Raw genomic sequence first — 26303 nt, forward strand, 5'->3', positions numbered from 1 at the left:
GAGTGCATCAATGCTACCGGTGACTGCAGCTACCTTAACCAGAGACAAGGGCCAGACAGATGAAAATGCAAATTATCTGCCCAACCGACCGATAGACTGGCGGCTTGGTTTTTGTGCTGCCGTGGTTTTCTCTCGCGACAATGCCGGTGCTTCCCCGGCAAGCGCGAGCTTTTAGAACCGTTGGACGCTGATTGAAAAGCGTCTAGAACAATCCTAGAACCACAATCTCAGAACAATCTAGAATAATTAATTGATTATATTTTCCAGCTCAGTTCTAGGGAAAATAAAACAGGAAATGCGCTATGAATTCATACCCAACATGGGTTGTATCCTCGAATGGACCGTGCCGTCATACGTAGGACTAACTATCCTGCTATGCGTAATCAGTAAGTCACTGAAAGCCAAGCCCACCAGTGGTACAGGCAGGTCTTGACAGACCACGGTTGTTGTGCTCATAGAAAAAGAAGAAGAAGTAGTAGTAATTGTACTCGATAATGAATTATTTGCTGATTGCTGACTTTATTGTCTGTTACATTGTCAGAAACACTGTTAATGGCAATCGAGTATTTTGTGATAATTCAAGTTTGAACACGTAAAACATTTCCTAAGTGCATCAATTAACCCGAAAGCGTTTCATGCACAACTTTTGATCTGTTGCTAGAAAGAAAATTTGGAATTAAGTAAGCAATTGCACGGTTTTACATTCAGCACACAACTTTCAAAGACATGAACTCTTTAAACACGTTACTCCTGAATAAAAAAATAAAAAAAAAACTCTTTAAACACACCCGAACTTTTTCCAATCCAGAACAAGACCTGGTAGCCCATTGTTGTTAATGCACAGATAAGTGAACGCAACTTTTGAAGTCGTCCCGGATTTCACCTGCCTCAGACCAAAGGTCATAACCAGGAACTTCATGGAAATTGAGTGGTGGTGACTGAAGGGCGGTCCCATGGTACAGTCGTCAACTCGAACGACTCAATAACATGCCCGTTATGGGTTCAACCCTAAATTGGACCGTCCCTCCGTAGCAAGGATTTGACTATCCGGCTACGTGGTACTGAATTAAGTCTCAATAGCCTGTATAGGCCGGCACGTCCGCCGCGTAGGACGTTACGCCAAATAGTAGACTACCAATCGATCATTATACAGCCCAAGGAAGCAGTTCACCTCGATTAATCTGTCGCGACGGACAAAGAGCTGTGACCATCATCTTCTTCTTGGCTTTTTCTTATTGACGTAATACTTAGTGAGTTACACTGCAACCTGCAATTGCGTACAAATACATGCGAGTTAACGACTTTACCAGGATATCGTCCCGAAGTTGGGACTATTTTGTCGGCCATATCAAATCCGTTCGCCGCGACACTCAATCTCCACTCATTTGCACTCATTTAACAGTCGCTTTGGATTGAAGACACACACTTTGTAATGAGAAATCCGTTCGCTCATGTTTGTATAGGACGAAAACCGCGAAGTTTTACCGCACGGATTATTGTGTTGTACGCCCATTTTGAAGTGTAAACAGTGAAGTGAACAGATTCCGGCGGACGGAGTCAATGCTCTGGTATCTTTATAGTAACAACCGCTGTTGGTCAAAGACTGCCTGTACCACTGGTTAGCTTGGCTTTCAGTGTATTTTTAGTTATCCATAGCAGGATAGTCAGTCCTACGTATGGGGGCAAGGTCCCTTCGGGGCATGAGCCCACGACGGGCATGTTGACGACTGTACCACGAGACCCAGAATGGGGTTTTGACCACGTTTGTATGGAAGGATAATGGAGAAACCACTACAACAAGCTGTACGGAGATCTCGCTAACATGCAGCGTTTTAAGCTTGCCAGACTCCGATGGGCAGCTAATGTTATACGCATGAAACCGGACAGCCTGTAAAGTCTTTTTAGGTCGTCCACAAAGACGATTGAAAAGAGCATTAATCCAAAACATTTGACTTTGTGGGAGAATTGAGCAGGCATGCTTGAGTCTTATCTATAAAAAATATCATTATTGTATGGACTGGATTCTAATGTTGTTTTTTATAAACACACAGCAATTTCCACCTATGCAACTAATAAAGCGCATTTACCAAGCATTCCAATCCATTACTCCAAGCGCGTATCATTCCACAACGATTTGACCGGCCTCTGGCAGTTTCGCTACGGTTCCGTATGTCAAAACAGCACTGCAGCAACACCGGCCAACCAGAGAGAAAATTAAACTTCTGCCAACAGGAGCAGGGGAAGGGTGGCACCCCACACCATCGGAATGCACTTTTGCATTTTGCATTTCTCGGCCCGAGTGTCCGAAACCGTTGTTGCAACCCGCCGGCTTCAGCGCCAATCTTCGACATTCGCTTTTGCTGTGCCGGAGTGGTGTGGACGGGGAGCTTGCATATCAGACCCACGGTTGACCCGCGGCCAAGTGTGTGTGTGTGTTAGCCCGGAATGGAACATCGGGGTCGAGAGAGCGAACGCTTGCAAATGGGAAGAAAATAGCAATAACGGACATACAAACAAAACAACAATAAGAAAAAACGACCATTCCATTCATACTCTGCCGGAGAGAGAAGGTGTTCGTTGGAAGTCGATCCAACCACGTGTGCTATTCCTGCAAAACGACGTTTCCAGCCCAGGGTACACCAGGTACGCTTTCACCGGTAGTGTGGTGGAGCAATAGCAACAACGCAACGCAAAAAAAACGAAATACAACTATTCCGAATTTCCACCCACCGTGTGTGCTTCTTGTCCATTCGCGTTTGGCACAACCACCGTACACCGTACCGGATGCATTATGCAACGCGGGCTTACGCGGTCTTCCGAGCCGGTGCTAAATACTGGCAGGAGCGCTGGTGGCTGCAAAACGGGAGGCAATAGAAACACATGTGGGTTGGTAAGCAACGAAGCACGTGGTTGTGGGCCCCGGATTTTAATATTTCAACGATGCATTTGAAACATTTCATTATTCATGGTGGATGTTCTACACCGCGGCCAGCCCCAATAGGCCGAACGAAGGAGCACGAAGGTGGAGGAGCCAGTAGCGTAGGGGAAAGAGGAAAGAGCATAGTTTATACAAACTAGTCGTAAGCGTTCTCGGGGGGGGGAAGGAACGGAGGAATGAGGCACAAGAGGATCAACCTTTCCCGGAAAAAGCGGGTATGGTTTTATTACTCAATTTTCACATACCTCCACCTGCCACGCATGCCACTGCACGGAAAGCGGTGGTTGTGCTTTTTAACACGAAACCCCGCCTCATCTCCCGCCTTCAGAATGGTATTTATGGTTCGCAAAACCCGTTTCGCCAGTCCGCTCGGAACTGGCCGGAAGTGCTCGAGACAAGGAGTACTGTTAATTGGCGCACCATGCGATACGGTAGCGCTCAACAACCCATTCTCCCTCTCGCTCTAGTTTCGGGCATGCGAACCAGCCAAATCTTAATACCGGTTCGCTAACGTTAATCCTTAGCATAATCCTAAAAATGGGCCAATTTACACACTAACCGTACTCCGGTTTTCTGCAAGCAACAATCTTTTACGAGCGACGACGAGCGACCTTATATCTTTTGACGACAGGCTCGGGGAAATCGGAAACTTTCGAGGTCACACACAATAGAGCTAATTAAAAGTGAGCGCATAAAAATGGCTGTTCTGTGTACGCCTTCCCCCTCGCCCCCTGAAAGGTAGGCAACCCCGCACGGCAGAAGGAAATTTGTAAGTAATGTGCTGTTGCTTATGGAAAAACTTTCTTCAAAACTCAACTTTTCCATCTCCCTTGGGTGTGTGTGTGTGTGTGTGTGTGGGTGGGTGATGTGTTTTTCTAGCACATGTTATGGTGAAGCTTTATGTTGCTACTTTGCAAAATTTTACTACCTGCCAACTGCCTTCGCAGCGCCGGCAGACACGCACACGCACAAAGTTGCGAGTTGCCTGCTTTATTATCAGCAAACGGAATGGAGCGTTTGCCCCTCGCTCGCTCTTTATTCCCATATATCGTAATGGTGGGTGCGTGCTGCGGTGCCATGTAGCAGCTATTGCTATCTTTGCGCTGGCCCGACGGCGAACACTCCGAAACAGTTGATTGAATAGAACGATTCATTCCACCTTGCGCAAAGGGCAGCGGCAAGACACTCAGCACAACGGCCTTTACATTGCTTCATTAGTAACGTGTTTTTTTCTCTCTCTCCCTTTTTCATTGCAGAATTCAAAACCTGGACTCGATCGTACGGATAGCGGATCGTGAGCTGCCGGTCGTGAACACCCGCGGTGACGTGCTGTTCAACTCGTGGAACGGCATCTTCAACGGACAGGGCGGGTTCTTCTCGCAAGCGCCCCGGATATACAGCTTCAGCGGGAAGAATGTGCTCACCGATATGGCGTGGTAAGTGTGTAACCGATGTGGGAAAGCTAAAATTCCTAGCGACCGGGATGACGTACAACCGAGGGGCACGAAACACGAAGCTTTATGTCACTTTAGGTGACGTGAAAGGTTGTGACAATGTTAGCAGGGAATAGATACCAAATACACGATGGGGTTGTGTGTATTATTGAAATACGGCATAGATGTACCCAAAATAACGTTTTCAGTATATTTAAATTGTTTTTTTTTTAACAACCCTTTCTAATGAAAGTATCATTTTTTACCGAAACATACCGGATTTTGTTTGGGATTGTGAGCACAATATTAACAAAAGATTCCCGAACAAAAGATTATTTAACATATTTGCCTAAAGGTATACAATTGCATGCACAATACTCCTCTAAAAAGGCTTGTTTTGTGTATGCTATTGCATACCTTCAGGCAAATATGATAAATAATCCGTGAAATCTCTTTTTATAATTATGCTTCATAAACACTAATTTGGTTTCTTGGTATTCCATATCCTTAGTATCTCCATATCCTAATATCCCAATTAAACACTATTATAAGATAATTTAATACATTTTCTACCACAAATAGGGAATATGTTGCAGCTTAAATTGTATAAGTTTTGCTGTACGAACTTTCCAAAAGAATTTATTAATGGAAATGTTCAATTAGCTAAAAATGTAAAATGTAAGTGAATTACTTTTTACATCTGTCAAAAAACACAGTTTGAATTTTGGCATTAAATAATCAAATATTGTCCTGCACATAGCCTGCTTTTAGGCGTTTTAATGACTCTTATAGCACCGACAAACCGACGTGACACTGGCGTTACAAAAGTGTCCCACACGAAAGTACTGTCATTTGCATGTGAGGCGATCAGTTCTGTCAAAGTAAGCTCTATTCACTGCTGCTTCGATGTAAACAACTTTTCTAAATACAAATTGCGAAGGAAGTGTGAGGCAAGATTTTGTGAGATTAATTGGACAAAACACCCAGGAAAATCATTTTATAAGTTTCCAAATCAATGCAAAAGATGTAAGAAGTAAATAAATCAATGCGCATTGGAATTTGCGGAGAAAAACAAAAAGGGGTTTTAGCAGTTCCTCCTCTGTGTCAGTGTAGTAAGCGAATCATTATAGAGATGGCGCTAGTGTTTAACGTATTTTCATTTGAAATAAGGAGACAACTTTTGATTCTAATTTTGTTCGAAGTGTCACGTCGGTTTGTCGGTGCTTATAGGCCATGTTGGGCGTAATTTTTTCAAACGCAAGCACTAAACGGATCAATTGCTGTAGAGTTGTTAACTAATCGTTATATGTCTAGGAAACTTCCTTTTTATTTTGTCATTGGCAAAAAAACTAGAAAAGCTAATAATCTTGTCATTCACATAGCCTACATCCAGGCGTTTCTTTTTCATATTTCGCTATGAGACAAAACTACACCTCCAAAGCTCAATATACAAACGTACGATTTGATAACCACCGAGCAGCCAAAACCCCAACCGACCGTGGAAGATGAAGCTCCGCGTAGATAATGCACACGCAATTTCTCATCGGCTTATTGTGGCGCTGATGGCAACCGAAACACTAATGTAGTTTCATTTCGCCACACACAATACATCATCATGCCCCGGTTTGGGGCGGCATTGGACAGGAAAACGCATTAAACGCAGGATATAGGAACGAAACAGAAGAAAGGGAGAGAAAAAAAAAACGCTAGCCCAAAGCTATATCGTGCCTTCCAGTTATGACGTCCACAAAATCAACCGAAAAAAACACAACCGACCACAACCCACAAAACATGTCACTTTGTCATCGGCTTACGGCTTGAATTCCCACACGCTTGAATTCCCCCTGTGCAGACACGAAGGGAGAGAGAGAGAGAGGAGCCTGAGATGGGGTAGAAGAAAAGTTATAGAACCACCTTCCTTCCCAGCCAGCCGAACATGCGCCAGCCTGTGAGCCGTCCCATCTTGCGGGTCCCATTTTGGATGGTGGCGGATAGAGCGCCAGCATCCAGCATCCGATGACCGTTGACCCAATTAAGAGGGTATTAGTGTCACAAAAATAATGAGCAACATGGATTAGTTTTTAACGGTTCCATCTTTTGTGAAGTGTGAAAATATGGGATGCTGTGATGTGTGTGTGTATGTGTGTTCACTGTGCTGAATAATGGTACCCCAGAGACAGAGAGAGAGTGTGTAAGAGGCGTGAGAAAGCAACGAGAGACGGGGAAAAGCATTATAATCAAAATCAACAGTCCAAACCCTCCCACCTTCCAATGTGCAAACAAATATCCTTTACTATTAAAACATCCATTAGAGCTAGAAGCGACTGTTTTTGTTTCATTTCAGGAGGAAGGAGGTGTACGAGCTCCGTACAAATACATTCCCCTCATACACTGAATGTACACAAATGTTGTGTGCACCGATTGGGAAAACAATCCATTTGCCCATCTTGGCACCTTCTTTCCACACGCTCTCTCTCTCCCTCGCTTAGCAAAGGTGTCTTATTGTTTGTACTGCCTTGTACGGGGTCGGGGTAAACTCCATGACATGAAACGATTCAATCAATTTCTAATTTCTGATTGGACTCTTTGGGAAAGAGCGTTGTTCTTTTCCCCATGCATACCCCTGCTCAACCATCATTACTGGCGAGCTGATCCTACGAATGATGCTGGCCTTTTTCGAATCCAACGCCCCAACCGACCGACCGGGTGGTTCGATTTTCGATTGCAAAATCAACGATGCCCCAGGGTAAAGCCACCGTTATCCTACTCTCCCTCTGCCCGCATGATCGTGCTGCAGCCGTAAATGACTCTCATGATAATTTGCAATTTATCACATCAATGCCCAATAATTTATGCGTCCAAAGTTGGGTGATGGCCCCCGGAACGATTCGGCCCCGGCTACACAACTGGGAAGATATTCGGGTGGATGGGTTGAATAAAAACAAACAAAAACCTCCTAGAACACAGCTTCTTCTAGCAGGCTTCTGTCGAATGCAATAAATAGATGGCCTTCTTCAGGGCGATAGACAGCCTTCCGGTACAGCTGCTGCACAACGTCAAAGGAACGACCCAATTCTCTTGCTCCGACCAGCAAAAATCCAATTAAATGTCTACGGTATCATTTCGCCCAAGCACAAGTCGGCGGGTCATCACTGTGCCACTTTTGGGGCCAGATTGTATCAATATCAAGGGCCGTTTTCATAACCTTCGGCATCGATGGGTACGATCGACTTTTCTCCGTCTTTTAAACGCTTTTTTATGGTTTAAAAGCTCAACAAAAAGCACAAAATTTGAACCTACTCCCTTGCCCACAACCAACCACTGGCATGGGAAACTACCCACACACACACATACACAGGCACGCACAAAAACCCGTACAATAATATACGTGTCAAATCAAATTTATCAATCAAACAGGCAACTGACACGTAAATCCACAAAATCAACCAATCATTTTGGGGTAGAAACGGACCGCAAAGAAGCGAAGGGCGGCGAGAGGGGGAGGGCGGGGTTACTAGTAAGGGTTGTGAGGGAACACTTTCTTTCAAAAAAAAAAAAAAAAAAAAAACAACTAGAAAAAAGCTTCCCCATGTGACAGGTTTATTTTTCGGCCCCTCAATATTCGTTCCCGTCAATCACTGGCTGCCTGCGCCTTTCTTCGGGAACCATCGTCTTTGTGTCAACTCAAATCGGAATTTTATTTTTGAATCCCCATGTACACCAATCCCACCTCTTCCACCCTACTGCATTTCAATTTTTGCCTCGGATTTTCCCTCGTTTTAACCCATTTTTCTCAACAGTAAAGAAAGAACCCGAAAATGCAATATCGTTTTGTCGCGCCGCCGTACCTGCTCGGCGAAGAGAAGAAGGTGGCGATGAGGGTTAGGCTGTTGCCAGAGGGGAAAGGTACACCATGATACGAACAATATTATTACACATCAGCTGGCCGCTTGTTGGCCTGTCCCGGAAAAGCAAACAAAAAACGCTCATACTTTTTCGGGCAAATGTCAAGGAAAATGCCAACTCGAGGCTGCCAGGCAAAGAAAATATAAAGGATTGTGATTGTGAAATGGAATTCGTTTCCTTTTTTTTGTGGGGATTACAATGGTGGGAGGGGGGGGGGGGGGAAGGTTGATACTTTAATTCGATTTTCCTGCCAAATAATGAACGCCCTCTCGCTCTCCGTCCTGATCATAAATGGATCGGGAGCCACAGGGAAGAGCAGTGGACTCACCAACACAGGCGTGTGAGCATGCAATAAATAATGGATCAATTTATTCTGGCCACATTCGGGGTTCGGAAATCTTGTTAAGCGCTTTAGTACGGTAACGATGGGTAATGAAAATTCAATATCCTTGCGCTCCCACCCCACCGAAAATCGGATGCATTTTCGGGATCTTTTTTGAACTGCCACGTGTATTAAAACCTGGGATCCACACACCGTGCGGAGGGCGCAAAGATACGGAGATTAATTTTGCATTATTATACCCACCGGTGTGTTCGATCATCTACCGGTGCCGAGCAATCAAATTTTGGAGGTCACTTTCCAAGAATTTGGTATTGGACCGTGGCTCCAGCTCTCTGGCCACTTTTGATTGAAGGTATCGCGCGGGGTTTACTGGTTTATAACGATTGCGAAATGATGGTGCCCATCGTGCTGCCCGGGAATCCTGATCAATATCCTGCTTTCCATTCTGAGCATTGCTCCGGAACCTTTTCTTGTTTTTTTTTCATGTTTTTTTCACATTTTTCGTACGAAATTGCAATCAATAAACATGCTTCAAGTGTACGGAAAAGAAGCAGCAGTTAATTTTAAAGGTTGATATTTATGAATTTACTAAGGAACGGTTTAAGGGTACTAAGCTACTGAAAGAACATAATTAGAATTCTAGCCTTGTCCACTCTATCCTTAATCATCCTTAATTGGTTGATCATCAAAATGTAAGGAAGTTAAGTTGAAAGTAATTTGTTTTTTCATACAATTTGTTAAGGTATTAACATTTTTAACATTCTGCACCATTTTTTGTTGCTATCTTTCGTTACTATTAGTAGACGAAGAAGTAAAGAATTTGTACAAAATTCGTAACATTTGATGTCAACAAGATATAAGTTACACAGCTTTCTGAATGATAAGAGGCCCATTTTGACATCCTACATTGTCTTTCGTATCCAGTTTACTAATCCTCCCACTCCACCCCTCTACACTAACGCCCTCTGTTGCGTTTGCATCTCTTCGGCAGGCCCCAGAAGCTGGTGTGGCACGGTTCCAGTGCGCACGGCGAGCGTGCGATAGACACGTACTGTGACGCGTGGCATTCGCAGACGCCGGACAAGGTCGGGCTGGCCAGCAGTTTGCTCGGTAACAAACTGCTAGACCAGGAACGGTACTCCTGTGATAATCGGTTCGTGGTGCTGTGCGTCGAGGCGGTCCCGCAAGACCGAAGACGGAAGCGACGCGACACTACCAGGTAGGTTGTGCGGGAGGGGACCGTGCAGCATTCTAGTGGCAGTGTAATGGATTCTTGTGAATAACTATCACAATGTAAGCCGTGAGCAAGCAAACTTCCTTGAAAGCGTTGTACTATTGTTATTACATGTTTTGAGCTGCTACATGCAGATCCTAGTGCTTCTTGATGTTTGGTTTAATTAATAATTGTATTAATGCTTCATTCTCCATCCTTTCAGCCAACACGAGTTTGCCAACGAGAAGGAGTACAGCCAATATTTGCAGAGTATCAGCGCACTGTAAAAAAAAAAGAAGCAAAACCACCCCAAGAGTCTCTGCAAGCGCAAGAAGTAATCCCCCAGGAACCCTCATACTACATCCCGCTCACAATACTCAGCGCATCGCTAATGTCCCATCGGTACACCGCGCCAGTGACACGCAAGGAGTAGCAGTAGCCTCGAAATAGTCCCATCCATCGGCTGCAAAATTCACCGAAATCAGAGCGTAATCCATATCTGGCGGAACCGATTTGCGAACGAACAGACAGGTTCCGAAACTCTCGCAAACATATACAATGCAAATGATAAATAAGCTAGGAACCTAAATAGATAAGCTAACAGAATGTGGGAAATTGATTGGAAGATTGGAAATTTTAAAAACGAAACTTAAAATAAGAAAATCCAATAAAAAAAGCTAACAAACAAAGCAAACAAGCTGGACAAGTGAAACACAGCCCCAGCCAGGCGTCACACTGCATGGTTGCAGTCTACGCGCTGCCCGAAACTGAAGATGAATGAAAATAATGATAATAAGTAATTTTAACAACAGTCCGTACCCGAACTACTAGTTACATTAGCGAATTGTTTTAACTGACAGTTTTTTTGTTTTACTTTACGTTTTAATTGTTTAGCAATTATTGTAACATATGGTCAAGCGTCAAGCGGATGTCAACGCTGCGTGACGCTAATGTCAAACTAAACAAAACAAGAAAAGAAGAGAACAAAATGAACAAAACACAAGTCAGTAAGTAGCAAGTAAGTAAAGTACAAGAAACTAAGAGAGCAAACGAGGGCGTTAATGTGTTTAAGTGGTTAAGGTGGACAATGTAAGCAATGTAACGCGATTCAATTAACACAAACATGAACAAAGCAAACGTGACAAAGCGCCCCCATTATCAAGTCTTCTAGCCATGTCAGAAGGAGAAAGAGAAGGAGGAGGAGCAGTAGCAAAGGCGAATGAAACTAAGAGTCAAATTCAATTCAAGTCAGCCCTCGCCATGTTGATAGTCAAATTAAAATCGAAAGCGCCCTCTCAATCCATCAAAAGCCAATCAGTTTGTGCGTCTTAGTGTAGATCTACTTAATCTTTTCTCTTAGTGAACCTGCGCTGGCGATACATGATTTTGATGACATACTTCTTCATGCAGCGCCCAATATTCGCAGTCAGTGCCACAGAGAGAGAGAGAGCTATCTGTTTGCCATGTTTAAGTTCCCTATTGCAAACTTTCACTACTTCTATCACTCTACGTCTACTAATACAACTTCTTCCGATTACTACTATCATACACTATCACACTATTAGTGTACTGCAAAGCTCGAAACTCTTGTCAGTTCTGAAAACGCAATCTTTTTATCTGTTCAACCCGATCGTATAACTTGTACTAAAACTGTGAACAAAAAAAACACACACACACAGAAAGCTAGTTTTTACATTAACGACAAGCAAAATAAACCCTCGTGTTGTGAATAGAAATGCAGTGGCGCAGAGAAAAGGGATCGGTAGAGAGATATTAAAACGCAGTAACGTTTAGTACTGCAATGCGATCACCAACTCAGCCACACTCAGCCCGTGTAATGAGTGTGTGTATGTATTTGTTTTAGCTATTTAAAAAAATACATTTAATCGAAGCGTACATCGCAGGCATAAGGATTCACTGGGTTAAAACAATCGCGACAAAACCAAGCAAAACATTCTGGGGAAAGAAAAACGTCTTACCGTACTTGTACTAAAAACCAACATCATTCATACTGTCTATCTCCCACCAAATCGTAATCCCTTTCCCTTTCCGTAGTTAATAGGATAACTTCCGAAACAAAACAAAACAAACCATACATTACTAGGCTAATGGAAGCAGAGAGGAGGTGAATTGTTTTTTTTTTTTTTTTTTTTTTTTGTTGTCCGTTCAATTATTTACAATCATAAGTACATTGTGAACGATGGTCAGCCAGACCGATGGATTGCAAAATACATACTAAAAACAAAAGAGTGAATGCGTTTTCAATGCAATTAAAATGCCATCGTCAGCCAGCCGGGTGACAGTGTTGTGTCATTTACAATGCGCCCCAAGAGACGGCGGGATGAATAGATGGATGGGAAACTGTTTTAGGTGATAAGATTCGTGTAAGAATTGCACTCCCTGTACAGATACACACACAAGAAGAAAAAAAACAGGCACATGCGAGATGGGTGGTGAGATAGAAACCGTTTAAAAGTCGATAGATAATAAGCTATTTAACTAATAACGATAATGGATAAAGTACAGCGAGTACAGGAGAAGAAACAGTGAACACAGAGAAAAAGTGATGAACAACAATTTTGTGCAAATTACGTAGGTAATGAGTTTAAGTATCGTTTTTCAAGTTCGTTTTTGTCTATATCAGTGGATAAGGGGGAGGGTCAAAGTCAATACAAAATTGCGCCCACCCCGGATCGATGGGTTGGAATGGAAAATATTAAGAACAAAACATGGTTCTGATTAGATGAAGCTGTTACTCTAGGCAAGGGAGAGAGAGAGAGATATTGGAACCGGGGGAACTGAACATTTGACTTGCTGTAATAAAAATGAAATTTAATCTACAGATTTATCAGGATGTGTTATTTGTTCTGAGTTTATTATCGTATTGATTTTACCTTAATTGTAGTGTATATCACAACTGTAGCAAGTTTTTTTTATTCAGAATCTCTTCCATTTTGGAGATTATTCTGTCAATTAAGGGCCAATTAGTATTTATAGCTTTTTGGCAATATTATTTGAAATTGTTGTATGTTAATAGATGCATGATTATCAACAAAATTGTCCCTCAGCCTTGTTTTACCAAATATTTACTCGTGAGCGCTAATTCATCCTCAATCGTCATGCTGGAAGCCTCGAAATGACGAAAGTTCTACTGAATAACGTATGCTCCTCATAAAGATGACGGCATTTTTTTCTAACTTTTTGAATTATTCATTCTTTAAAAAACTGTATAATGCATCGTTTAGGATTCCATTTATACTGAAAGCTTTAGTAATTTAAACCCGTTTTAGGCGTTTCCGGCTTGAGTGTTGTTTGTGCCACTTGGGTTTGGCTTTTGGATATATTTACTGTTATTGTATGGACAATTTCTTATTAACTAATTCACTCTTAATCTATAGCATTAAGGATACAACTGGAAAACTTTTTAGATAATGCAAACTTTATTTTATCCTTTCAAAACAAGATGAGAATACTAAGCAGTTTATTGGTAACGTTTTTTACCCGAACCCGTTTTAAATTGGAATCAAGAAAGTTTGATACACCATATAATTTTCAAGCAAAATAATATAAAAAACCATTGCTTTGTTTTGGTATTTTTTAACACAATAATTTAAAATCTCCCTACTCTTTACTTTTTTTACCTTCTTCTTCTATCAAATTCATAAAAACATTTGTTTTTTATCAAAGTTTGAGTAAAACTTTATTTTGTACAATTAAAACCCCATCCCGGCTGACAGCGCGCATGGCCCGTTGAGCGACCACCGTGCGCACTTCTTGTCATCTATACGGGTTTTTTCTCTGCACTGTATTATTTTGCTATTCTATTGATAAAAGTAGCTAAAACCGTGATTAGAACGAGACGAGCGAACCCAGCACGAAGTTTGTTATCGGCGGAGGTCGTTGGTGCCGCCCCCGTTCCGATAAAAACGTCCCCTCCCAAGGCGCCCTCGGCACGCAGCTCGTCCGGATTACGCGTTATGCGGTACAATCATCGGATTCCGTGGCACAGCTGGTGATTCGAACTCGGTGGCAGTGTGCCTGCGTACGTGTGTGCGTGTGCGTGTGTGTGTGTGTGTGTGTGTACATTCACGGTGGCCACATCCCATCGACGGATTGTTCCTTCAATCGCTCTTCCTTTTCCCCCCCGGCTGGGAAGATAAGCATACTCTCACGCTCACATACACACACGAGTTGAAGTCGTCTCTTCCGGTGGAGACGGAACAAACCCCCAGGACGGAATGTCACTCGATGCCAGTGCCCTGCCGTCGGAACTGCTGACGACGGCCGCCCCGCTGGTCGGACTGTCCGGGCTGGATGTGCAGCGCAGTGCCGTACACAAGACGGTGTGGGATGCGTTCAACAACGCCAAAAAGCCCGACACCGAGTCCATCCAGTACAAGCTGCTGCCCGCCAACTATGAATTTCCCGTCTCGAAGCCGAAACACCAGTCGTACGAATGGTACACACCGAAGGGAATACTCAAGCGCAACTGGATGCTGAAGCACCTGCACGTCCTGCCCGCCGTGGTGGTACTGTTCCAGGACCTCGAATGGAACGACCCGCAGTGGACGGAGAAGCAGCTCCAGTGTGCCGCCACGATACAGGTGCTGAAGAACTCACTCCAGGGGCGCAACACGCGCATCGCGATTGCCCTGCTCCAGCGCAGCAACTATCTGCAGCAGGGCGAGGACATGCTCGCGTCGGAACGGGCCGCCCAGCTCACCAGCAACTGTGACATCAACGCGAAGATGCTGTTCGTGCTGCCCCACAACGACCATCTGATGGGGCACATCTTCCGCCTGCAGTCGGCCTTCCTCGAGCTGGCCCAATCGTACTACACGCAGATGATGAAGCAGATCCGCCTGCACCGGGACCAGCTGACCGATGCGCACACGCTGCTCAAGATACGCCACCAGTTCAAGCTCGGCTTCATCTCGGAGCTAAAGCTCGACCAGTCGAACGCGCTGCGGCACTACCGGCAAACGTACACCTTCCTGGACGATGTGCGAATCGTCGACACGAACTGTCTGGAGCTGAAAACCATCGCCGGCTTTGTCAATTACAAGATGTGCAAGCTGTTCTTCCGCCTGAACGCACCGAAAGATTCCATCTCGCAGTTCAAGAACCACATCGGCAAGTACCGCCAGCGGTCGGGCTTCAAGGAGCTGCTGTTCGAGCATTACGCCTGGCTGAGCGTACAGTACAGCGCGTTTGCGGAGCTGTTCTGCGACGCGGTAAAGAACGGGCTGGCGCCACTGCAAACGCAACACCCGGGCATCTACTTCCACAAGGCGGCCGAGTATATTGGGCTGAGGAAGGAAGCGTTCCTCCAGTGTACCGCGCTCGGGACGGCCGGCACTGGCGAGCAATTCGGCACGATAAGCAATTCCGCACTGTACAGTGACTTTTTCGGCATTAGGGGAAGCGTCAAGACGGGCGAACCGGTGTCCGAGCAGCAGATCATCTGCTTGGTGCAGGAGAACGAAAAGTCCTACAACCATTCGGGCGAAATCATCGGTCTGCTGGGGAAAGCGATGGCTCAGTTTAAGGTGTACCGGTGCTTGCGGTTTCGCAAAAAGCTAGCGATCGATATGGCGGAAGAGTACCTGAAGAGTGGCGATCATTCGAAGGCACTCACGCTGTACTCGCTCATGCTGACCGACTACCGGGTGGACAAGTGGTACACCATCTTTACGCAGGTGCTGCTGAAGACGCTCCATTCGGCGTACCTGTCCGCGTCGGTGCCGGACTTTGTTGCGTGCAGCATCGAGGCGCTTTCGCCGAACATTGCGATGGACAAGCAGGAGCGTATACTCGTGCTGGAGAACCTCTGGAAGGTGTTCCATGTATGTAGGGGCCTTCATGTTAGTCGAATTTTCTTATTAAAACGTTGATTTCTCTTCCCATTCCAGCGCGTATCGCCCGTCTCGAGCAGTCTGATCGCGCCCGAGCTGTCCAACAGCTGGCAGACGGCGCTGACCTCCTTCAACACACCCATCAAGCTGGATCTCGATCGGTTGAACGAGCTGGTCGAGTGTCGACTGACCTTCGAGAAGCGCCAAATCAAGAACGACGAAAAGCTGCAGCTCCTGCTGTACATCCGCTCGCTGACGGAGGTTCCGCTGAAGCTGAAGAACTTTTCCATCCTTCTAACCGACCTCAAATCGAGCAGCGTCCGGATCAACGCATCACAGTACGCGGAGTATGCCGGTCCGCCGACCAGCGACAGCTCGACCGGGTCGGCGAAACCGTTCGAGGAGTTCATACTCGAGCCGGAAAAGTGCTACCGGGTGCTGTTCGTCGGCGAGCGGTACCTGTTCGCGGAGAGCGTGGACGTGCACATCTTCCGGCTGGAGCTGCAGATGGGCTCGGAAAGCACGTACGCGGTGCTGTCGGTGCGCGAGAAGCTCAACGCGAGCAAACCGTTCAAATCGTACAACCCGCACAAGGATTGTATGGAAAGCATCGGCATCATCAGCTCGTGCTACATCATTCCAACGTGAGTTTGTGGGCATGAACAAGTGAGAAAGGCCTGATTTTAATTGCGATTAACGCTCTTTTCCGTTTATTTTGCAGCTTCCATCTTGGCTCGCAGACCAAGCCAACGAATCAGCCGATGCTGACGAACGAATTCCACCAGGTGACGACGAAAATTTTCAACCAGTCCGACCTCTGCCTGCAAAACGTCGGCGTGAGCATCAGCGTACCGCAGCTGCTACGCAACAATGGTAACTAACGCCCAACCAACGCAACGGCACGGCCTACTGAGATTTATTTTCTTTCTCTCTCTTTAGTATTCCTGACAACCGATCTTAACCATCCGCTGCAAAAGATCCACTCGCACGTACAGATCGACATCGGCGAGCTGCAGATGCAATCGTCCACGACCGTTTCGTACTACCTCGCCAGCCTGGTGGCGGGCAACATCGAGCTGAAGCAGCGCATGTACTATCAGATGGAAAATTTACACCAAAGCAAAACGGAGCCAGGTGGAGGAAGTGCCGCGAACGGTGGGGGGCCCAGCGCTGCGGCCGATTCACCCTCCACGCCAAACAGCGAAAAGGAGGATCTGGCACGGCTGCTGGCGAACGAGAAGAATCTAGCGAAGTACGTGAACAATCACAACGTCAAGATCGAGTTCCTCGACACCGACGGGCAGGTGGTGCGCAAGATCAAGGAGGACACGGTGGTGGTACCGTGCGTGGAGGAGATCAAGCTGACCGGGCGGTTTTACACCCTCAGCCGGGAGGCGCTGGGGCAGGCGTACCGGGACGAAGACTTTCTGCTGCGCATCAACGTGGAGGTTAAGTCGCCCGATCCGATCGATATACTCGAAACGCAGTTTATTAGTGTGAGTGTGGGACGCACAGCGATTGCTTTCCCTTCGTTTTTATGCCATTTGCTCCCGTTGCTTTTTCCCCACTTTCCTAGGATCATAATATAGTGGAGAAACCGTACCAAGGAGGTGCTTCCATCAGTGGGACCGGCCTGCGACCGGCGAACCGGTTCGAGGAGCTGAAGCTACTCAGCGCCATCAACTGTACGAGGGATTGGGTGTCGCGCGGCGACTACCAGTCCACCGACACCCGGCTCGTGTTCAACCGGTCCCGGTCGCCCGATGCACCAGCAGCAGCAGCAGCAGCGACCTTACCCTCGAACCGACCGACCGAGGAGCAGTACAACAAGAACCTTCTCTCGAAACTGCCGACCAATGCGACGATCATCGGTAGCACCAGCGCACAGCTAACCAATCAGATGAACCAATCACTAACCCATCATCCCTCACATGCTGCCCTGGCCGATCCTTCGATCACCAACGCACCGGGGGACGCTGACGGCACTGCAGCCAAGGGCGGAGCGGCGGTAACAACGCCCAGCAATGCCACCAGCATGACCAACTCCACGGGAAGTGTGGACGATTTCAAGGTGAAACCACTGCCCCTGAACGATGCGTCGGCCGTCAGCGGCTCAAAAGCGGCCACCGTCGGTGACGAACTGACCGCCGGGAAGAATGTCACCAAAACCATCTACAACCGGGCGCTGGACTGTGTGCAGCTGACGAACAACGACCGGAACGGGTTTATCAACGCGCAGTGCAATCGGCCCGACGGGACGGGCAGTACGGTGGCGGCCGGTAGCACTTGGCCCATCTTTGGCATGTACTGCGTACGGTGGTGCCGGTCCCGGACGCCGAACGTTGTGAATGAGTCGAAATTTATCATCAATGGCATCGGTAAGTGAGCAAGTCGGGGAAGAGTGGGAGTGTTTTCTGAGCAGGGGAAGCTTAATGTAATCGTTTTCTCTCACTGTAGAAGTCATCGATCCACCGCTTAATCTGTACTGCTACATCGAACAGCGGATGTACGTACGATTGCCAATGACGCTGCGCATCACGTTGCGGAACCCGACGCGAAGAATTCTGCACCTGCAAGCAATACTGAACAGCTCGGATAGTTTCATGTTTGCCGGCCATCGACAGGTATGAACGATAAAGCCACAGGACACTTACACGTTCAACTGCACCCTAAAAATGCTCTCCACATTCCAGCTGAACGTGTCGATATTTGCGTACTCCTCGTACGATTTGCTGTTTAACCTCTGCCCGCTAAAAGCCGGCTGGCAACCGTTGCCCGAGCTGGAGCTAGAGTATCAAAGCTTTCAAGCTACGCCGACGGCCACCGTCGGAACGGCAGGTGCAGCGGCTGGAACGCAAGCAGCACCGGCAAAACTGGCGGCAGATCCAGTGCCGGGAACGATTGGTGCTACGACTACACCACCACCACCACCACCATCCGGGGACGATGTGATAGCGGACGGTTTGGAAAGCCAGCGCAAGGCGGAGCTGGCCTCGCTTGTGCAACGGTGGATGCCGAAGATGGTGTTTGTTCATGTAAGTGGCATCCCCCGAGTTGGACTCTAAAAAAGTGTGTTGGACTTAGTGATGTGCTCTTTGAAGCGCACCCACGACTCTGATCCGACACCGGCAAAATCCGAACAACTAATTCTGCCCGGAGTTGGAGTCAGACGGAGTCGGACGGAGTCGGATCGGAGTCGTCCGGAGTTGTTTGGAGTCGGATGTGCACATTTTACTGGACGGCTCCTGTTGACTCCGACCGACTCCGATTCCAGTCGATTCCAACCGATTTCGGACAACTCCGGATGACATTGGACGACTCCAGACGACTCTGGACGACTCCGGACGAATCCGACTCCCAGGGTCTCCGGACGATTCTGGGCGACTCCAGGTGACTCCGACTATGAACGACTCCGGACGACTTCAATTCCGATCGACTCTGACCGACTCCGAACGACTCCGACCGAACGACAACCGATTCGAGATGACTCCGGACGACTGCAGATGACTCCGGACGACTTCAGATGACTTCGGACGACTCCAGAAAACTCTAGACGACTCCGGACGACTCCGGACAATTCTGGGCGACTCCGACTCCAAAAGACTCCAGACGACTCCGGACGACTCCGACTCCGGACGACTCCGACTCTCAGGATCTCCGGACGACTCCAGGCGACTCCGGGTGACTCCGACTATGAACGACTCCGGAAGACTCCGACTTAAGAGTCGTTCGACTCTGGCCGACTCCGGACGACTCCAGATGACGTCGACATCGGATGACTCCGATTCTGAACGACTCCAGACGAATCCCGGTTGACTCCGGGCGATTTCAGATGACTCCGATTCTGAACAAATCCAAATGACTCACACTCCGATCGACTCTGGCCGACTCCAGGCAACTTCAGACGACTCGGGACAACTCCGGGCAATTCCGGACGATTCCCAACGACTCCGGACAGTGCTGGGCGAACCTACCTTCCAGAGTCGGTTCCAAAATTATCGGAGTCGAATCGGAGTCGACTCCGGATTTGTGCCCACTTTACCCATCACTAGTTGGAGTTGAATATTAATCTGTGTCTTCTTCTTTTCGCTCTTCCTTTTAGCCTCCAACGAGGACACTGTGATCAACAACGTGTTAGGAGACGGGGAGAGGGGAAGCGAACCAGCTTTTATCAGATATTTAATTTCCCACACAGCGAGTCTCTTCCCCGCGGGTCTCCGTGCGCCTCAGTGCTGTTCCGTTTGAACAACAATATTGTGACACACGTTCCGTTGTGGTGTAGTGAATTCAATTTATTTAACTCCCCCATCCACATCCGGTTGCCGCATCCGGTTAGAAAGCAATTAGGCGAACGAAATGGGCGATGGTGCATATAGGAATGGTGGTTCCTAAAATGGCGGTCGTTTTCATAAGCGAACACTAAAAGCTTCCGGGCATTATTAGGGAGGAAAAGTGCAAACAAGTGGAAAAGAAAAGCGGGACGAATGTTAACATTTGTTAGGGGGGGGAAAAAGAGAAAGAGATATCCATGGTATTGAACGGTTTATAGTTATGAGGGGGAAGAAGGTTGGCGTAGCTAAATGAAACAGAATGCGAAAGGATTTAGCGAACAGAGCGAGACAGTGAAAGAGAGCGTTAAAAATTGCAATTGTTTAGTGAAAACGGAGGAAGCAAAAGCCCTAAGGGTGGCGTTGGTCCTCTTTCGATATGGCGAGTGGCAATATTTAAATTCCGGTTTTTTTGAGGAGAGGGTGTGGCAGCGTGTTTTGTTTTTGGTAGGAAGCTAGTAGGAATTATTAAATTTCCCTCCTGTCACACACACATCCCTCTTTCTACTGCGTTCTGCGCTAGAGTACGGCGAACAGAAATAAAGGTGAAGAATCAGTAATAATTTCCACGTTCCAGCGATGAGCGTGAACCCGAACCGAAAGCACAGATGCCGCCGCTCGCTTACGTCCTTCATTGGAAATGTTTCAAATTCGCATAGTAAGGATCGGCCAGGGAAAATACTGCCGCAAGATCGCGCGCTCGCCAGATCGGTTGGGCGGACGATTTCACAACGCTTCGCATTTTACACCACAGCCGGGCCGGATCGGCTTCGAGTGCCTGTGCCAGCACGATCAGGTTACGATCGGTGAAATCGAACGAAGCAAGCGGACGATGCTGAATGCCAACGTTTCGCCGCTGCCATCTGGTCTGTGTACCGAGCTCAACCGTGTCGGCGAGCGGTTTGCAGGCAGATTTGGAAGGAGCCGTCGTAACGGCCGTCGAACGAGCCTTCCAGGGTTTTGAAACGCGAAGGTCGAAAATGTCATCGAAGCGTGGTGAGTTTGGTGGAACCGCCGCCACAGGAACTGCCGGTACGTAGGCTGGTCGAACTAGATTTGCCCTTGTACATTCCTCATCGATGCTCATGGCGGTTGGTACACGATTCACGTGATCTAATTTTTCCCTCTGTACCGACAGATCGAGGCAAGCGTAGCCGGTAACCGTAGGAACAACCGCTTGTTGCACGACTTTTGGAAGCTCTTCCCGTATTTCAACGATGGGAACAAGTAAATCCAGCTCGGGAACAGGCCGCTGTGATCGATTCGCTCGACAAGGGCTATCCAATTCCATCATGTCTTCCAGCTGAGCAATCTCCTTACTAAAGTCAGGCATTATGAACGGTTCACTGTCTGCTAGTAGTGGAGGCGATAAAGCACCGGTTGGTGAATCATTCCGTATCGTTGCAAGTGGTTTGACACTCGTACCGGGCAAACATGTCGCCTGTAGTGCTTCATCGTTAGTAGCATGCTCGCCCGGCAGCACTCCCGGCGGCGGTGAACCCTCCAGCTCGGCACACTTACTCTCGTACTCCGCCTGAAACCCGTCCAGCAACTGCTGCAGCTGGCGGTCGATCTGTGCCTCTGTCGTTTCGTTGAAGATGTACCGTGCCAACACATCCTGCTGCCGGTCGAACAAACTCACCGACGGAATGGCTTGAATGTCAACGGCCGCTTGCGAAGGCTCTTGCTGGGTGGCGATATTTATGTATTCTTCATCGGGCTGTTCATCTGCTTGCTGCTGCTGTTTGTTGATTTTGGTTGTGGTGGCACTGGTGGTAGTGGGCAAGGCGGCTTTATTAGGCAGTGTCCACGCTTCCCGAAGACATTGCGAAACGCTTTTGTTGTCCCGTATCCGTTTGGGTGGTTTCTTTTTGTCTTTTCTGTCCCGTTTCTCCTTTTCTACCGGTTTTAACATGGTGCGATAGTCTGGTCGTGTTAGACGAATTTTTGATCGAAGCTTTGGGACTTGGGACGATTCAATGACCTCGTCACATTCATCTGTTTGAAGGATAAATCGTTTTTTTATTATTATTGTGTGACTCTGCGCTTTACACTTTTGTAAATGTACCTTGTTCGTTGTTGTCCATCGTGCAATATTACAACGTGAAAGCAATATTGGAGTGGATGTTGCGTGTTCCCTAGCAACGTGTGTGCATGCTAGATGGAAAGAATGTTTGGAGGTGTATCAGAAATGTATAAAACATCAGATTGATGTAAAATTGTGCCTAAAAGAACCAAATTCTATTGTTTTTACCGGTCAACGTCCGTTATTATTTGTGCGGGATTTGTTCGCGTGATTGCAGCCCATGCAGCAAAAACAAGAACGAGATTTGTTTTTGACAAAGAAATACCATTTTCGATGCATATTAAGATCAAAAAGTTTCAAAATAACCTATTTTCTTCAATTCTCTTTCACTAAATAAAAACAATATCCTAATTTACCGAATTTTATGTGAATTTTTCCACTCGTCGTACAGATCGTACCCTGCGGCAAATAAATGTTGACCCCTGCAGCAAAAACCGAGCGCTTTCGTTTCGCCGAACTGTCACGAACCGAACCGCGCTGTCAAAACGGACAATGTTTACATCGCAATCCAATTGAAAACATACGAAATCTCGATAGTGACTCATCCGCAACCTTGCGGTCGTGAAACCCTATTAATTTAATAATTAGGCCACCTTTTCCTTGGGCTTTTGGCTGTTTGTGTGGTTTCTGCCGTACCTCTTCAAAGCACAGTTAAGAAAAGCCGTAAAAAAATGTCGGCCATGGAGAGTATCCTTTTCAAAGCGATCAATTGCATTCCTTCACTTGTCACTCGCATTCCATGTATCCATGGAAGATCCGTGTGAATCAACCCTTGTTAAATATTGAACCACGAATTGTTTCCTTAACCCATTCCCCCCCTACCCCATTCCGTAGAACACTTGTTTAATCTTAAATTTGCAGTGAAGGAGCTGGAGCGGAACGCGAAAAAGTGCGAGAAGGAAGAAAAGGCGGAAATACTGAAGACAAAGAAAGCGATCCAGAAGGGCAACACGGAGGTGGCCCGCATCCACGCCGAAAACGCGATCCGACAGAAGAGCCAATCGCTCAACTATCTGCGCATGAGTGCGCGGGTCGATGCGGTGGCCAGCCGGGTGCAGACCGCGCTCACCACCCGCAACGTGACGAACTCGATGGCGGGCGTGGTGAAAGCGATGGATGCGGCGATGAAGGGCATGAACCTGGAGAAGATTTCCGGCCTGATGGACAAGTTCGAGTCACAGTTCGAGGATCTGGACGTGCAGAGCTCGTACATGGAGAACACCATGTCGCAGACGACGACGACGGCCGTGCCGCAGAACGACGTGGAATCGCTGATGCAGCGAGTTGCGGACGAGGCTGGGTATGTTGAGATTGATTTGATGAGATTTTCCAACACCAAGGTTCGCTCTAATGTGCAATTTTCGTTTTACTACAGCCTTGAACTCAACATGGAACTTCCATCCGGACCGTCATCGGTCGCAATCGGTGCCTCGACGCAAGCATCCACGGAACAGGATGAGCTCACCGCACGTCTGGCACGTTTGCGACAGGCCGAATAAAAGTGTCCCACAAAACGCTGTCGTCTATGGCAAAACACTAATTACGGCATGGTCACAAGCACACACACACACATACGCAGTTGTTAATGTGGTTGGAAAATGTGCGAGAATTATGTTGCTTTATGGTTTACCAATGTATATTTTCCTTCCCGTTCCCGGTGGTCTTGAAACAGCTGCTGGTTTCTAGATCAAATCATCTTTTCTTTTTTTCGAAACCCTGTTTAATCACGCTTTGAGTAATTCTCTTTAATTATTCGTTAAAATAAAGGAACAAATATTAAGACCCCATGGCGGTGAATAACGTGGCGGGGCGAATGGAATGTCAAATGCAGCACTTTCGCATTAGTTTTTCAAATATTCGAACATCCGTCATAGTTGGCTCTGAAGGACTTTACTCAGCTGTTGGTATGTCGTCAACGGTGTACAAATAGCTTAGCACGAGTTGCTGAATTGTTGCAGTAAATCAATTAGAAAATCGTGTGCTAAATGTGATTATAAATGAGAACAGCTTTTTCGGGATCATGGATCAGTGGCCATCATGACACGGTATGGGTTTATCGTCATCAGAAAGGACTTTTAGGTTGCCCGTACAAATGCAACAGACAACTTCAGGATACTTGGGCAGAGTAGGCCGAGCCAACTACTTGCTGTTTGTTTTTTCCGGAGTCTACAATTTTTTTCCGGAGTCGGATTGATCCGTCTCCGGCACCCCTCGGACTCGGACTCGGAGTTGCTCCGGACTGTTTAGCGGGGGGGGGGGGGGGGGGGGGTGCGTACGGGAAAACCCTCGGACTCATCGACTCCGGATCACTCCGGATCACTCCGGATCACTCCGGATCCGGAATGACTGTCCATTATCGTTTAGACAATTCTTGATGAGTTCATTAACTTTCAAGTCGCACATCTAATATGTACAAAAACTGATCCGGAGTGATCCGGAGTGATCCGGAGTAATCCGGAGTGATCCGGACTGATCCGGAGTGATCCGGACTGATCCGGACTGATCCGGACTGATCCGGACTGATCCGGAGTCGAATCCAGTTATGATCCGGAGCCGGAGTCATATTTTGCGCACCGGAGTCGGAGTTGATCCATGACTCCGCTCCGGATTACCCATCACTACTGCCGAGTAATAAATTGTCTGGTAAGTAAATGTACTTTTTTTAATAAAATAGTTTGTAGTTCATAAAATTATAAAAGTATTCTAATAGGAAAATTCTTTTATGAATTTTGTTACACTATTTTGTAGAGTTCTACGAATCGGGACAATACCTTTCTCCTCCTATTTTGAATTGTTCCGGTTTTGATAGTAAAAATGCTTATACAGTTTTCAAACTAATCTTAAGTGATTTCAGTGCATTGAGAAAGAAAAGTAGGCCAGGCCAAATCTGTCAAGGTCAAAAAGGTCACATTATTAAATCTATTTTAAATTGAATAATCAAATAATGTATCTTGTATACATTTTTACTAAAATTTAAAAAAAAATCATCATATTACATAAAATTGAATTTAAACTATTTAAAAAAACATCAGTAAAAGAAAAACAAACATCGCTTCAATCATAGTTCTGCTAAAAAATCTATAAAATGACACAATAATCAATCGGAAATCCTGATAAAATGGTGATGATAAAAGATGACACACCCTCAGGATGGGGTTCCGTTGAAGTGAATCATTCAAAACCACCTAGTATCAATTGCCGCCTGTTTGAATGTTTGAAGCAGCAATGTTTACTCATACCAGCCTATTTCAAATATTAGCATCACCAACTAACCCAAAAAAGGATTTCGCCGCCCCCGGGTGGACTCGAACCACCAACCTTTCGGTTAACAGCCGAACGCGCTAACCGATTGCGCCACGAAGGCGATGCGTTAGAGCGGCGTTAGAGCGCACCCGGTTCAAGGCACGTGCTGCAGCAGCACAACAGCGCCAGTGTAGCTCTAATTTAATCTAATTATATCATTCAAAATGAAGTGTGTAGTACTTACTTATATCACACAGAAGTCTTCACATTTCACAAGACTGTTTACTATTTGCAATTGATCGAGTCATCAAATTCCACACCTGATCGATAAATGTTTGCGATTCTAAAACACACGTGTGCAATAGTAAAGCAAACAAGAACTATTGCTACACTCCATGGCCCCCCTTTTTCTCGCCCCAAAGCATTTAAACAGGTTTGCGAAGATTCTACCTTTAGCAGATCAATATTTATCCTTCTTTGGCGGTTAGGAGTTGTAAGTTTGCCCGTACTAGGGCATACTAGGGAATAATTAAGTTTCCTCCGTCACACGTGACTTGGGTAGGATGCTTAGAAAATCCTTATTTAAAGCTGTTAATACGCCAAAAAGGGAATCTATAAAAGAACAACATACTCATAACTAAAAAACTATAAATCGTCTCTCTGTGCCTCATTTGCTATCGATTGGCGGCTTTTTGCAACGCCTGCTGCTGCTGCTGCCTCCTCATCTCGAGCCGAGATCAAATTGACGTCAAACGTCGCAAACCAAAGAAGGCGTGCACACGAACGAATTGCAGTAATTCGCCACAGGATGGCTTATTATGTGCCCTGAAGTACGCAAGTTTGCAAGGGGAAGCTGGACTTCCTGAAAAATGTGTCAGATAAACAAAACAACGCCAGAACTAGCACAAAAAGACACTTATCGGTTGAAAACACACTCTTGCCAGCTCCATCCACTCAT

The 26303-nt window shown here is 46.5% G+C and overlaps 4 protein-coding genes and 1 non-coding gene across 24 annotated transcripts in view; 3 read left to right on the forward strand and 2 right to left on the reverse strand.

The window, feature by feature from the left end:
* LOC1277113 (collagen alpha-1(XVIII) chain) overlaps positions 1-12681 on the forward strand; it is a 195670-nt gene extending 182989 nt beyond the window's left edge. For all 19 annotated transcript variants that reach the window (XM_061663395.1, XM_061663400.1, XM_061663403.1 and 16 more), the window contains 3 exons: positions 4195-4374; positions 9612-9839; positions 10057-12681. In XM_061663395.1, the coding sequence (XP_061519379.1) occupies positions 4195-4374; positions 9612-9839; positions 10057-10120 (472 nt within the window). In that variant the 3' untranslated portion in view covers positions 10121-12681. The remainder of the gene's footprint in view (positions 1-4194; positions 4375-9611; positions 9840-10056) is intronic.
* Positions 12682-13585: 904 nt separating this feature from the next.
* Positions 13586-20579, forward strand: LOC1277115 (trafficking protein particle complex subunit 11). Of its 2 annotated transcripts, XM_061641692.1 has the most exons (9): positions 13586-15679; positions 15746-16332; positions 16410-16561; positions 16628-17184; positions 17265-17559; positions 17680-18066; positions 18146-18312; positions 18382-18723; positions 19791-20579. In XM_061641692.1, the coding sequence occupies exons 1-9, from the start codon at positions 14072-14074 to the stop codon at positions 19809-19811; spliced, it is 4116 nt and encodes a 1371-aa protein (XP_061497676.1). In that variant the 5' UTR covers positions 13586-14071; the 3' UTR covers positions 19812-20579. The 2 variants fall into 2 exon arrangements, with proteins under 2 accessions (XP_061497676.1, XP_061497675.1); XM_061641691.1 differs by having other exon boundaries at positions 13587-15679; positions 17265-18066.
* On the reverse strand, positions 20580-22361 carry LOC133391104 (uncharacterized). The gene is made up of 3 exons (XM_061641693.1): positions 22271-22361; positions 22085-22173; positions 20580-22014 (listed from the first exon to the last, which is right to left on the reverse strand). Exons 2-3 carry the CDS (start codon positions 22101-22103, stop codon positions 20648-20650), a joined length of 1386 nt encoding a protein of 461 aa, XP_061497677.1. The 5' UTR covers positions 22104-22173; positions 22271-22361; the 3' UTR covers positions 20580-20647.
* Positions 22362-22498: 137 nt separating this feature from the next.
* Positions 22499-23928, forward strand: LOC1277116 (charged multivesicular body protein 1B2). Its single transcript, XM_316550.5, has 3 exons — positions 22499-22789; positions 22937-23402; positions 23478-23928. The coding sequence occupies exons 1-3, from the start codon at positions 22774-22776 to the stop codon at positions 23599-23601; spliced, it is 606 nt and encodes a 201-aa protein (XP_316550.4). The 5' UTR covers positions 22499-22773; the 3' UTR covers positions 23602-23928.
* A 1464-nt stretch (positions 23929-25392) lies between these two features.
* On the reverse strand, positions 25393-25466 carry Trnan-guu (transfer RNA asparagine (anticodon GUU)). Its single transcript has one exon. It is a non-coding gene; the product is annotated as a tRNA-Asn (tRNA).
* Positions 25467-26303: the final 837 nt, after the last annotated feature.

This window comes from Anopheles gambiae, chromosome 2, assembly GCF_943734735.2.
Source record: "Anopheles gambiae chromosome 2, idAnoGambNW_F1_1, whole genome shotgun sequence".
Taxonomy (NCBI): Eukaryota; Metazoa; Arthropoda; class Insecta; order Diptera; family Culicidae; genus Anopheles; species Anopheles gambiae.